Genomic DNA, 14,914 nt, shown 5'->3' on the forward strand with positions numbered 1-14,914 from the left:
GGGGTTAAAACATAAACTATCATAGGTCCAAAATCCACAAAACAGCTATACATGATGCAGGCTTTCAAAGTGTCACTGGCTTTTTCATCAGGCAAAGGTGTTAAAAATCAAACGGGGGAAAGAAATTAAGGAGCCAGTGGAGCTTCTAAAGCGTACACCCTGTATTTGGTGCATTTTGGTTCATCCAATAAAGGTATCACTATATTGTGGAATTTTGGTGTAATTGTACTGAGCTGTATGGCCAACACAGCTATCCCTGGATATGTTTTCTGTATCATAGGGCAGTTGTAAATTGCAGTCAGACAAAAGCATAGGGGAAAACCCAGGGTTGATCAATATGTGGCAATTAACTGGTATGTGTAAAAGCTGCAGCTTCATACTAATCCTGACAGTTTGGGAATGGACAGTTTGGCAATTACACAATGTCACCATTCTATAATTATGGGAATTTGTTATCTTCTATTAAAAGTTCTGATGCTATCCAATTACATTGTCCAAAATTGGGTGGAGAACCGTTTTTTTTTACACACACACACACACACACGGTTGAATTCCAGTTTGGGAGCAACATTCCAGCAATGAATGGGGCCAAAGCACAGTAGTGGGACCAATGCAATTCTTACTTATTTGGACATTTCCCCCCAGCAAATATACAAAGGGCAGCTCAGTTCTGTGCATGCTTACCCAGAAGGCTTATAAGAATAAGGTTTCCATGCACTGCACTGAAGAAAGGCATTTACACGCCTTCAATCTCTTCAATCCATAAACAAAGTAAGAGTGAGGGGGCTGTTGCACAGTGTGGAACAGAGATGGGGAGGGCCTGTGAAAGGAGTCTGAACAAAAAAGTTGCTGAACTTTCATGGATTTGGTTTGTCTCTTGAGATTGAAGGCCCAGTTGGTAGGGAAGTTTTGTACTTGATGCAGTAGCCTTTGCCCTGTATGTGTGAATAGATAAAGGGTGCAGAGTGCCTGATTCACATTGGCAGCCAGCATGCTTATGTGAGGAGACTACTCCTGTTCTTCCTTCCATATTCTGCAGAACCCTCCTTAATTTCCACAGCCAGACTTTCTCTTGCGTCCAAAAATAGTCTGGTCTTTTCTTCTTTCCTTCTGCTAGGATGATTGCTTATTAAAAGCTATGTAGTTTCGACCAGACTTAATGCAGTCATTGTGATATAGAAATACTTTGTGGGGGGCAGGAATGAAAATGCTTTTGAAACACATGCCACAAATTCAAAACTGATCCAGCCATGCCATGATAGCATGCTAGATTTAGCACATCCCAGAGTATAAAAAATGTGTTGGAGTGGGATGGCAGCTTTGTCCTACTTGCTGTCCCAGCATTCATGGTACAGTTTCTTTCAGATGGAAATAGCTATAGTATATATTACACCAGACTCATCCCTTTTCCTGTCTCCCCTCACCCCCCCAATAACTTTAGCAATTAATTAGTACTGTCTGGAAGAGGCAGCTTCACAGCTGGCTTTTCCATTGACTGCTTGTCATCTGCAAATGAGTCTAGAAAAAATGGAGGCTTTCCCTGGGGGATGGGGAGGTTAACTGCCGTTCAGTTGTCCATTATCATTCTGCACTGATTTCCTACTGGGTAAGAAAGCCAGCGTTGTGTGAGTGTTGGACTACGACACTGGAGACCAAGGTTAGATTCCCAGCTCGGTCATGGAAGCCCACTGGGTGACCTTGGACAAGTCACATGCTCTCAGCCTCAGGGTAAGGCAATGACAACCCTCCTCAGAACAATGTTGCCAAGAAAACCCCATGATAGGGTCACCTTAGGGTCGCCATAGGTTGGAAATGATTTGAAGGCACACAACAAATGTGCCTATTAGAGCCAGTGTGGTATAATAGTTTGAGTGTTGGGTTAGGATTCTGGAAATCAGGATTCCAATCTCCACTCATTCATGGAAAGCCACTAGATGATCTAGAGTAAGTCACACACTCTCACCTTCAGAGAAAGGCAAAGGCAAACTGTATTGGAACAAATCTTGCTAAGAAAACCCTGTGATAGCATTGTGGCTTTAGGGTCACCATAAGTAAGGAATGAAGACACGGAACAACAACAAAATATGCTTATTTATGACCTGCTGAGAAAATTACCATCAGAGTCATACTGCAGAGAGGTCAAAAACAAAGAAGATCAAATGGAGCTTGTCCTTTCATTTTTATTTTTAAACAAATTCACTGTTTTGATTATACACCCTGTCTTGATGTTTTACTAGTACAAATAGCTTATTTTTAAATGTAATGATGGTGGTGTACTGTAATTGGAAGTTCAACTAAAACCCTATGTATTTGGATGCTCATTTAAGTAACACTTTTTGCTGGGACTTGAGAAGGTTTGTTCTTACATAGAATCATAGAATCGTAGAGTTGGAAGAGACAACAAGGGCCATCCAGTCCAGATGATGTTGGACTGCAATTCCCATGATTTTTCCATTGTCTGTGCTGGCCTAAAACTGATGGGAGTTGCAGGCCTACAGTATCTGGAGGGACAAACCTTTCCCAACCCTGACTTACTGGCTTAGTGGTCCTGGGTGAAGAAGGAAATTCTGCTCTTTTGTAGAGGGTAGGTGGGTGTAATAGATCTTGCACATAGGATACATTTTCTGTAGTAGTTTTTCTGATAGAGTCCTCTCAGCCTTTGGCTCATTGGAGGAGAGTAGAGATATAAATTAACCAATACATAAAACAAATAGTTGGCCAAAATATAACAGAGGAGATCTTAATGAAGATTGCTGTATAAAAGTGGATTCTCTCACTCATTCCTTCAGGTAAACTCATTTTTGACTCTGATATGTTGTAGTCCTAAATATGAAACATTGGAATCCCCCCAGGTATTCCTAAACCAGTCAAACAGCTTTGCTGACTCTAAAATTTACTAAGATAAGCCTGTTCTTGTAAGCAAACATGGGGAGAATTGGAAGATTGTGATGGGCACATTGTAGAAGCCAGCCCTGGTTCAATTCAGTGGTGGACAAACTTAATACAGGAGAGAGGAAGCTTTCTGGCAGAGCAGTGAAAGCATATTTTCTGTATTCCCATAAATGTACAGTATCTATTTCCCTGCATCTTGCACAACAGAATGGAGTTGTGCACTTGACCATAGGTCAGCCTGAAAGCTGTGTCAGATCCAGTCAGCTTCACTGCTGAGAAGCCAGCCTTGTTGTGTGAGAGAGCATTTTTGCTCCTCTAGCACTGGAGAGGAAAAGCTGTAAACAGTACAAAGAAAAATGGATTGTAGGAAGTGTTTTCACCATGGTGAGTCATTGTGCTATGGGAGCAGAGCCACACTGCATTATTATTATTTTTAAAAGTTAGCATGGGTCTTTTCACACTGTAAAATGAAGTTTTCTAAATTAAATTTGGGGAGCGGTGGAGAGGGGGTTAATTTGCTGATGGTTAACTAAAATGAATGATGCTTAGCTATCGCTCCTTCTGATAACAAACATGGCTGGTGAGTGCCAACAGAATTCTTACCAAAATGAGGCCACTAGCATGTGAGATGGAGGTATCAGCATGCCCAAGAACACCCTGAAGTTTACTAAACTAGGGAGGAAGAAACCAAGGAGCAGAAAACCAAAGCTGTTAAAACCAGATATAGGTGGATGAGGAGTGAGGACTGAATTCCTCAGCAGAGGAAAAGCAATGGAGAAAGTGGGAGGAAGCAAGGAAGATATATTCTGGAAAATGATGTAGTTGATTATCTGGAACCCCCAGCTGGAAAGTTCAGCTCATTGTTATTGCAGCCCCTCCTTCATCTGGCTTAATATTTAGGCTTAACAAGTCTGAAGAAAAAAAAATCACTGAACCATTTTGGACATGAGTAGTACTGGCAGATGCATATTACTTTGTCATAGGCACTGTTAAGTTAGTTAGTGCACTAGTTGCACCAAAATATTCTCCAAAATACCAAAGTATGTGTCAGTTTCAGAAACACTGGTTCTGGGGACTAGTTTGTGTGTGTGTGTGTATTAGTTGGTTTTCATTGCTTCCGCATTAAGAAGAAAGGAAGATAACACTTGAAAACCTTGTGAAGACAAGAAATGAATGTTCAGGAGGCAGAAAATAAAATAAGTAGTGTTATATTAGGGCAGCCATATAAAGAACAGGAATGTGAATTTTCTTCCGAGACACAGCAGAGCTAGAAAATGTGTGGCCCACTAGTCCAGATATTTATAGACTGCAGTTCTCACTGGTCCTGGCCAGAAAAGCCATTAATGAGAGTAGATAACAGTTGCAGTTCAACAACTTCTGAATGGATACATGGTCCCTGTTTCTATTGTGCAAGGATAGAATATTTGACCATAACATCCCCTGAGGTCTAGCAAAATGTTTGGTGCTGATTAGCATAATTTACGAATATATGTCAGTTAATAGTGTAGTTTTGTAATGGATGAAGGCACGAACGGGTTTTGCGAACTTTCTTCTGAGATTACTTTTGACTTTTCCCAGGGCACAGCTAAAGGCACTAGGGGAAGCTGTAAAACCAGCTTGAATAGAGACCATTAACTGTTAGCTCTGTAAAACAGACCATGTACAGCCCTGTCCCAAAACTTCAGAAAAAAACAGTTGTGTCTCCAAAGCCTAAAACAATTGGGGCAGGGGAGTCACCAGGCCACATGACCTGAGGTAAACATGTCTTTGGTGGGAATTGTCCTTCCTTGGTCACTCATGTGGGATATGTTGCGTACTGTGGGAGACTTGTGAGGGTTTGAAAACCAGTGTGGTCCAGTAGATAGGCATTTAAACTTACAGCTCTTTGATTCAGGTTTCACCTTTGCCATGGAATGAAAGTTATCTCCCCAGATCCATGTAGTGCAAGAGGGTTTTTTGTTGTGTGCCTTTAAGTCATTTCTGACATATGGTGACCGTAAGGCAATCCTGTTATGAAATTTTCGTGAAAAGATTTGTTCAAAGAAGGGTTGCCATTACCTTCCTCCCAAGGCTGTTAGCATGTGACTTGCTCAAGATCACCCAGTGGGTTTTCATGGCCAAGTGGGGATTTGAACCCTAGTCTCCAGAGTCCTAGTCCAACATTCAAACCACTAAGACAGCTGGCTCTTAGTGGAAAAGGTGGGTACCTAATGGTCACAACCTGTAGAGCCAGACTGTAGCCCCTTGTACACATAAGGAGAAAACACATTAAATTCAGGGGACTGACCTCCGAATACACATATAAAGTACCCAGCTATACAGTAGCCAGGATTTAATTTGGCATTGTCAAAGCCGGTCTCATGTAAGAAAGACACATTTCCCCAATTCTGAATAAAATGTTGATTCTTTGCCTCTAGCTTCATCTGACACAGACCTGCTTGTATTGTAATTTTTCTCAGTGTGTGTACCTCGCTACCTTATTGACGATACCTTCCATCTCCATTTGCACAAGGCTATGTTTTACATTCTGCAAGCCTCTTTTTACTTTGAATAATTGGAATAGTAGTTTTCTACCTCAAGGAGAGTTTATGGAAGTATATTGCAAATTGAGTGCTATCTATTCAAGTGTCCAAAATAGCTTAATGTGCATTGTGTTTGGGCTGTTGTTGTTTGTTTGTTTTTTGGTTGTTGTCTTTTATTCTGCCTTTTTTTTTTCTGAGGTGCTCAAAACAGTGTACATGACTCCGTTTTATCTTCAGAATAGCTTCATGAAGTAGGTCAGGCTGAGAGATAGGGACTACCCCTAGGACAGGTCAATCAGAATTTGAAACTAAGGCCTCCACAGCTCTACTAGTGACCCTGATTACAGCACCAACCTGGTTGTCCAAAGCACAGAATTATGTATAAGTATAAAGATAGGTTAGATGAGGGGCCAATAAATTGAGACTGAATCCTCAATAAATTGAGATGTAAGTCATTATGAAGTGAAAGAACAAGACTCTGTCAATTTGTGGTTTGCAGGTCCAGGAATAAAAAGAAATGTATTTGTTCTGAATAGGGCTCTCCTACACATTGAAGAACATCTTTGGAATTTGGAGATACTCTTGAATCTCTCATTTTTCATTAGACTCTCATGTAGTCTGTGTCAAGTGCCTGTTGTCAACTTCCCTTGTTACTTCCCTTAACATCCTTTCCTGGATTGGAATAGCTTGGCCACTGTTTCTTGTTAATTTGTGAGAGACTACTTGAGAGATGGCTTCAGAAGCTGCAGCCAGTGTAAAAAAGCCCTACTTGAAATTGAGGGGAGTGCTTGGCAGTACACTTATTATACCTGTGTTAAAAGAACTGCATTGGCTGCATTGTCATAGAAGGTATGTAGATGACAGGTTTGTTTGTTTTAATTTCAAGTGGAAGCAGCTGTCTGTTGCAAATAGGATACCCCATATATGTAGAGTACATTGATACTTCAGGCATTTGAAATGCTCCTGTTCTTTATTGTTTGTAAAGTGCCACGTACATGAATAGCACTATATAATTAACAACAACAATAATGATAGAACTGAATGATGGATGCTAGCTCTTTAAAATGCACTGCAAGATAGCTTGGAGATGAATCCCTGATTTAATCCCTCCTCTCTCTCTCTTTTGAATTTCTGTCTAAAAATGAGAAGGCCCGCCAAAAGAAGGCCCAGCTACTTGAAAACAGTGAAGGCTCCAAGGATTCAGACAGCTCTGCAGGCAGACGGGGTGGCTTGAACCGGAAGCATGGACGATGGAAGAATCGCCAAGACAGTCCTGGAATCCTGGTCGCCAAGGTGATGAGGGCAGTTACAGTGAAGCACAAGCCTGGGCACAGGTTGCCCATCTACTTGGACTCTTCCAGTCAAAGGAACCTGACTGATCTCAGGGGGGATGGTCAGCTGGCAGTCTTCCAGCAGGGGGACACAGGCAGTGTTGAAGGGGCACCTCAACCCACTGAGAACAACTTCACTCCCAAGTGCGAGATCATGGGCAAAGACGCCTTGTCTGCCTTAGCCAGAGCCAGCACTAAGCAGTGTCAGCAGGAGATTGCCAATGTGGTGTGCCTACACCAAGCTGGGAAGCTGATGCCACGCTCTGTACCCCGGCAATGCCAACTCTCAGGTCAGTACTGGATTTATTTGCTTGCTTGCTTGCTTGCATTCATGTATCTTTGAATTTCCCTACTTAAGTTATCATTCCACAGACATCTGCTAGGGCAGACATAGTGGATCTGGGGATCGGTTTCTGTCCTAAGATTATGTGAAGGTCACACAGCCCAGTAAAAAGGCAACCCACACCACAAACAAATAAAACAAAGCTGCAACTGACTAAAAGTCTCTTTGTACTTTAAAAAAAACATGTTAAATAGTGCAAGGCCCCTTACAATCTATTGAAAAGGTGATGCCTTTGTCTTTGATCATGGAATCTGCAGGGTTGGGAAAATGGCCTTTGTCTATCTCTGATTTAGACAGAAGTGCCTTGTTGAAAACTGGGTTTTACCTAGCCCACAGTATACAAATAAATGGTGTGCTGATAAGGTGCCCCTTCCTTTCCCCCCTTGGTGATGGATTGTATATTAATCTCTAACACTTCAGATAAATGTTAGCAGCTTTTGGTTGTGTGGCCAACAGAATAAAGATAATTACTTTTATTCATTTTTCCATCCTACCTCTTGGCTCCTAACCTGAAATAAATTTTGGCCTCAGGACCTCGCTTCTATGATGGCTACCTTTATTTTCTTACTTCCTTCCCACTCATTTCTAACACTTACCCCATGTGTGTGATCTCTCTTGATCTTTGCAGGGAAGGTCAGCCCAGTGATCCAGTGGGATGACAGCAGAATGCTCCAGGCCTCTGTCAGCCAGCCAGTTCGGATTGCCTATATGCTGGTGGTTCATGGGCGAGCCATCCGCCAGCTGAAGCGCCTCATCAAGGCTGTGTATCACCAGCAACATTTCTTCTACATCCATGTTGACAAGGTAAGGGAGGAAAGGGGGCTTGGCAAGCATGTGCAAAGATTTCCTGCTACTGGCAGCACAGTAGATGGCAGGGAAGGATGAGGAGGATGAGTTGAACCAAAAGTGAGCAAATTGTGCAGATGTAGGTGGTGGAGGAGGCAGACATTTTCATAATCATGGAACACCCAGAGTGACAGGGATAAGACATAACAAACTGTTTTATTGACTGCTAGAAGCTTCATCTGTCTGGGTTTTTTAAGAGTTTTATTTTATTGTATAGCATGCAATGCCTTTATATTATTGTTGTTGTTGTTAATTATTTGTATGTAACTGTGAGGGCTAGAAATCTTGCAAACAAAAATTGCTGTGTTTTGGAGCTTCTGTTAAAGTTTGACCAAAGTTTAAAAACTTGTCATGCATACTTCTAGAAAGCAAGGGTCCAAATTAATCTCAAGGATTTCCTCTCCTTATTTCGGCTTCTCTATAGCGTTCCACTTACCTACATCGTGAAGTGGTGGAACTCGCCCAGCACTATCCCAACATCCGGGTTACCCCCTGGCGTATGGTCACCATCTGGGGTGGAGCCAGCTTGCTAAAGATGTACCTACGCAGCATGAAGGACCTGCTGGAGATTACAAACTGGGCCTGGGACTACTACATCAACCTCAGTGCCACAGACTACCCTACCAGGTGAACTGTGGGAAGAGCAAGAAACAGCAGGCAGAGGGTCTGGCTGACAATTTGTGAGCATTTAGAGCATTTAGCACATGGCAAATCTCTGCTAAGGTCTCACCTGAACTGACAGGGACAGACCAGCTTCTCCCCACCCTGACACCCAGGGTTTGGAGAAATTGCTTTTTTTAGAATACAACTCGTTGAATCTGGAAGTTGTAGTTTGGGGGGAAGGAACAATGTTTTCAAGCTTTGCAATCTGCTAGACAAGGTTCAAGCAGGATCGCAGGTCAGAACATGAAGAATAAGCCAGACACTTCCTGGTATGCTGGAAGAATGTAAGACCAAGGCCCTTCAACCAAGACCAAGGAATAGAGCATGGTTTAAATGGGACATGACAGGTTAGCTGGATTTTCAAGAAATGACCTGCCCTCCTTAATCGGCTCTTCTTACTTCAGGCCAAGGTGGCCTTATTGGCTAAAAGTACCTTTTCTCAGTTCCATTTTCTTCATCAGCTCCTATGTTTTTGGATGAGAATAATCTGGTTACAGTAGTTGAGGCTCTGATACCTTCCTGTTTGGATTACAGTAATATCTAGTGTGGGGGACTCCTCTTCAAAATGTCAGAGGATTCTGCTAGTGCCAGATATAACAGCCAAGATTTTAGCTAGGCCATATGGGGAACCATGTTACACTAAGGCCCGGTACAGACTGGGTCCGATTTTAGGGCTTGGGAGACTGGAATGTCCGCACGCTCCCAAGCCCTACCATGCCATAATGCAGGGGTCGGCAACCTCCGGCCCACGGGCCAGATGCGGCCCACAAAGGCCTGGCTACTGGCCCCCGGCTGCTGTTGCCGCTGCCACCGCCGGTCGCAGCTTTTTGCCGCTCTGGGCACCGCCATTTTGGGCGGCAAAATGGCAGCGAAGTCTCGCGCGACCTTCCCCGCCATTTTGGGTGAAAAAATGCGATAGCGGCATCTGGTTCTATGTGAGCTGCCATTTTGCCGCCCAAAATGATGGCGTGGATTCCGCAGTGGCAGCCTCTAGGAGGCCTCCTTGGCTGCCGTTTCGGGGACCCTCCATGAGCTCCATGTGGCAGGGGGCCCTGGATGCCCTCGTGCTGCCGTCTCTTGTACCCCCAGCGGGCTCCCAGGCGCAGTTGGCCTCCTGCGGGGCCCGCTGCCATCCCGGGGCCCTGCAAGGGTTCCCAGGGCGCAGGGTGGCCCTGCAGGGTCCCGCTGCCAGGTCTCTTTGCCCGCAGGAGTCTCCCAGGCGGCAGGGGCCTCTGGGAGCCCCTGCCTCCCTTGTTGGCCTCCAGGTGGGCTCCCAGACGCTGTGGGCCTCCTGCGTTCCCTCTGCCGTCCTGTTGCCCTCCAGGCGGCTCTCCAGGTGCGAGGGGCCTCTGCGGGCCCTCTGGGCCGTCTCTTGCGCCCTGCAGTGGGCGCCCAGGTGGCATAATGGGGCCTTGCTTGGGCCAACGGGCCCATCTCTGGGGCATTCCAGGAGGGCTCTCAGGCGGCAGGGGACTCTGGGGGGCCCGTGGCCATCGTCTGGGTCCCTCCAGGAGGCTCCGAGGGCGGCAGGGGGCCTCAGGGGAGGCCCGGTGCCATCACTGGGGGGCCCGGCCGAGGGTCCCCAGGGGGGCCGGGGGCGCTCGTGGAGGCACGCTGCCGACACCCCCCCCCCCCCCCCCCCCCCCACCCCCCTTCCCCCCCCCCCCCCCCCCCCCCCCCCCCCGCCCCCCCCCCCCCCACCCCCCCCCCACCCCCCCCCCCCCCCCCCCCCCCCCCCCCCCCCCCACCCCCCCACCCCCCCACCCCCCCCCCCCCCCCCCCCCCCCCCCCCCCCCACACCCCCCCCCCACCACCTCCACCCCCCACCCCCCCCCCCCCCCCCCCCCCCCCCCCCCCCCCCCCACCCCCACCCCCACCCCCCCCCCCCCCACCCCACCCCCCAGCCCCACCCGCCCCCCCCACCCCCCCCCCCGCCCCCCCCCCCCCCCCCACCCCCACAACCCCCCCCCCAACCCCCCCCCCACCCCCCCCTCTCCTCTGAGACCTCCAGGGGGGCCTCCAGGCTGGCAGGGCCCCCCCCCATCTTTTTTGCTGGTCTCTGACGGGGCCTGGGCCCCGTCAGGGGCCAGCAAAAATGGGGAGGCCTGGCCCTGGAGGGTGGAAGCTCTGCCCCCGGCATGTGGCCCCGCCTCTGGGGGGTGGAAGCTCCACCCCCCAGCACACAGCCCTGCCCCGGAGGGTGGAAGCTCCACCCCCGGCACGTGGCTCTGCCCCGGAGGGTGGAAGCTCCACCCCTGGCACGTGGCCCCGCCCTGGAGGGTCAAAGCTCCACCCCCCAGCTTCGGCCCCCCAGTCGCCTGAGGGACAGCAACCCGGCCCCCGGCTCAAAAAGGTTGCCTACCCCTGCCATAATGGCTCGCCCCATCCACACGCCCTCCACCATGATGACATACGCACAGTGCAGTGTCCAAAGAGTTCCACACCGTGCAGACGTCATCAGCACGTAAGAGGGCACTAATGGTGCCGCGCGCATGCCCTAAGAAGAACCCATCAGGAATATCCCCCCTAACTATAGAAAAAAGAAACTCCTCAGAGCTCTGGAGTGCAATTCAGTGTCTTTGTAGTTAAAGATATAGCTGTGTTAATTTGTAGAATCAGTATGTAGAGAGATCCTGTAGCACCTTTGAGACTAACCTTGTTAATCTCAAAAGTGTTACAGAATCTCTCTATATACAAGATCTTGATGGTTACCTTTAAAACTTTGAAAAGCCTGAGATTCAAATATCTACAGTAACACTCTCTTTTGTTCTAGTTAGCTTTGGAACTGTTGAGAGAGGTTCTTCTTCAAGTATAGTTGATGCACTATGTGAGAGCAAAGGGAGAACCTTCACTTTTGTGGTGCCTAGATTGTGAAACACCTTCATAGAGGAATAGTGACTGTGGATCCATTATTTCTGGCTGCAAGTCAAAAAGTATTTGTATGTCCAGGACATTTTAAACTGCCTTGTTAAACAATCTGGTAAGGGCCATCTGTTTAAGCATTGCCTCCTTCAGGTAGCTGTAGTTAATGATAGTGGGGGGTGGAGGTGGTGTTGTATCAGAGTTTTTTATTGGGATATATTGGCCCGTTACACACGGGCTCTTGAGGCGCCCCCATCACGTGACAGGGGTTGGCCGGGGACCTAGCGTCCACACCGGCCTCACCCCTATCACGTGACGGGGCGTAATAATGGCGGCGCCCTATACACACAGGCGCTGCCATTATTACATGTCGGACGCATAGTGTCCGCACGTCCCGCGGCGCTTATGATGTTGCAAGTGTGCGATTGGCGCCTCACGGCGTCATAACCGCGCTGCGGGAAGAAGCGCCATTTTGGGGCTTCTTTTTTGCTCCGCATGGGAGCCGCATGGTCTGGCTGCTGCGGCTCCCTCGGAGCAACCAGCAGTGCCGGCAGACTGCCGCTTTTAGGCGGTCTGTAACGGGCCATTAGGATTTTCATTATATTTTGTATTCCACCTTGGCATCATGAGATGAAAGTCATTATGAAACGAGTTGCTACTAGGCAGATGGGTTTTGGAGTCTTTAGTAGCATCATGTGGTGGTGTGTCTTCAAGTCATTTCCAGTTTATGGTGAACATATCATGGGGTGTTCTTGGCAAGATTTGATCAGACGTTTGCCATTGGCTTCCCCTGAGGCTGAGAGGATGTAACTTACCCAATGTCACTCTGTGGATTTCGGGCTGAGCAGGGAATCTAACCCTGGTCTCCAGAGTCATCGTCCAGCACTCAAACCGCTACACCACATTGGCTCCCAGTTTCATTATTAGCATCATGGCCAAACATAAAAGTTGTCCAGTGGTATAGAAAGGGTTAGTTTGTGTTAATTATTTTGTCAGATACTTTTTGCATTCTCTTGACAGGTACCCGATTCTATTTGACTTATTGCACTATTCTATGGACCCTCATAGCTTTTGGATGATACTATTTTTGCCACAGTGATAAGGTTGTATTTATATTCCTAGAACCTTAGTATAGTTTGTTATATTCACACTGTTGTATTATCTATTCATTTTAACAGTGTTACAATATCCTGTTATAAAGCATTCAGTGTTACAAATATTGTTATCTAATTGCTATTCACATTATAACCATTGTTCCCCTCTTCCATTGTACCTTAACTGACCATCTTCAAAAACTTTCTTGTCTCTCATCTCTTTTCTGACTGCTGCCCCCTGCAGGACCAATGAGGAGTTAGTGACTTTCCTGTCTAAATATCGAGACAAGAACTTCCTGAAGTCTCATGGCAGAGATAATGCCAGGTAATTCTCACAGAGGCATAATTCTGGGAGCAGATCAGTAATAAACTATGGACAGGAATGAGTTTCCCACCAAATGTAATGTGGCAAGTGTCAGAATAATTGGTTGTGACACCACAGTTCTGGACTATCCTCCACAGAAAGGCTTTCCTGTTGCCTACCCTTTTGCTTTTTTTGGCACCTATTTACCCATTCATTCTTTTTAATGTGAATCTCAGTGGCCTAAATCCAATTATTAGACCCAACTATAATCAACTATAAGTTGCTGAATAGTAAGTGACCATTTATGGAAAGCCCATATATTCAAAAGATGTAACCTAGCAAATTTGATTTATGGAAATGATGTTTCTGGATGTAAAAGTTGAGAAATAATCCTGTTGCTATTAGCTTGTATATATTTGTTTTTATTCTCTGTTGCCGTTTAATGCTGTTTTTCAGTTTTATTGTTCAATGATTTCAGTGTATTTTTTTTAAAAAAATTATGGTTAGTTGCCCAGAGAACTGTTGCATATATGTATAGTAAGTAATAGGTAGGTAAGCAAGTAAATGAATGGTTATACTGAGGACAATATTATTTTTTAAAATATTTTTATTTATTTAATTAAGGGCAATACACACAACCTTTCAAAAGAACAAATAACAAACTTATCTCTGCTACTGAGCTCTAGTCGACTCCCCTGACCTACACTCTGACTTAAAATACTAGCGCTCTCTGGTAGAGAATTCTGAGGCCCTCAATAAAGGACCCAGCATTCTCTAGTTGGGAGCCATATTTTTAAAGCAACTTCACAAGTGGCCATAACTGTGTGAGGTCAACACCACCTAAGAGTGTAGTATTCTGGAGCCCTTCTTGCTGTGATCGTATTTCAGAAAACCTATTGTTGTTTTCTAGTGAATCTCAGCCATTTATCCACGCACAGGTTCATCAAGAAGCAGGGCTTAGATCGGCTTTTCCACGAATGTGACTCTCACATGTGGCGGCTAGGAGAACGGCAGATTCCAGAGGGCATTGTGGTGGATGGTGGTTCAGATTGGTTTGCCCTCACTCGCAGCTTTGTGGAATATGTGGTCTACACCAGCGACCGGCTAGTTTCTCAGTTGCGGCAGTTCTACACATACACACTTCTCCCAGCAGAGGTGAGTTGGCCAGCTACTCAAGGCAGAGGGACCTAAGGGTATCCTTAATGGTAGCCTAGGTTGTGGTCATGGTTAAGATGAAAGGTTCTTAAGTTGTGTCCCTAATAAAGCCAGTAACCTGGTTTGAGTGCTAGGCAAGGACTCTGGGAGACCAGGATTTCCACTCAGCCATGGAAACCCATTGAGTGACTTTGGGCAAGCCACAGTCTCTCAGCCTCAAGGGAAGGCAGTGACAAACTTCCTCTGAAAAAATTTCGCCAAGAAGACCATTGACAAGATAGTATCATCATATGTTGAAGTCTACTTGACAACACACAACAACAACAATGTTAATTGGCATTTGTCCAAGGCACTAAACCAGCCAAATCTCTCATAATATTCTTTTCCACTTTCTCAGTTATTATACCTTAGTCAGACCTAAGAACATGTAACAGATATAAGTAAATACATAAGTTAGCTTTGCCTTCCTCTGTCTTTCCAGTTGAATTTTCAGTGGTAAGCATTTGGTGTCAGAGGCCTGCCTTATAATATATAGCATGACAAATGCATAAAGTTTACTTTCCAGATATAATTATTAGTTTTGATTTCAATGTGTAGGAAAGGAGTAACAGAACATGAAGAACACAGCTAACTACTGTGGTGTAATTGGCCCTGTTATTTAGCCATTTATTCCATTCTGGGTCTTACAAGGGTAGTAATTTTGTGCTCCAGAGTATCTCATTGCATGATGCAATTTATATATACATAATTTTCTTTCATTCTTGCTTTAATGTTCTCTTGGAGGAACGTTCCGCATTGTATAAAAATGCATTTGTGAATCATTGTATTGCAGTTTCTGAAAGAAAATGCATAAAGTAAATGTTTATATCATGATGTAGTGTAGAAGGGGAAAAGGCCCATGG

The 14,914-nt window shown here is 45.8% G+C and overlaps 1 protein-coding gene across 1 annotated transcript in view; it reads left to right on the forward strand.

The window, feature by feature from the left end:
- XYLT2 (xylosyltransferase 2) overlaps positions 1-14,914 on the forward strand; it is a 44,298-nt gene that overhangs the window by 16,122 nt on the left and 13,262 nt on the right. Inside the window, exons 2-6 of the mRNA XM_042453357.1 lie at positions 6,564-7,035; positions 7,717-7,892; positions 8,359-8,561; positions 12,798-12,878; positions 13,796-14,012. Of these exons, the coding sequence (XP_042309291.1) occupies positions 6,564-7,035; positions 7,717-7,892; positions 8,359-8,561; positions 12,798-12,878; positions 13,796-14,012 (1,149 nt within the window). The remainder of the gene's footprint in view (positions 1-6,563; positions 7,036-7,716; positions 7,893-8,358; positions 8,562-12,797; positions 12,879-13,795; positions 14,013-14,914) is intronic.

The sequence above is a fragment of the Sceloporus undulatus genome, chromosome 2 (genome assembly GCF_019175285.1).
Source record: "Sceloporus undulatus isolate JIND9_A2432 ecotype Alabama chromosome 2, SceUnd_v1.1, whole genome shotgun sequence".
Taxonomy (NCBI): domain Eukaryota; kingdom Metazoa; phylum Chordata; class Lepidosauria; order Squamata; family Phrynosomatidae; genus Sceloporus; species Sceloporus undulatus.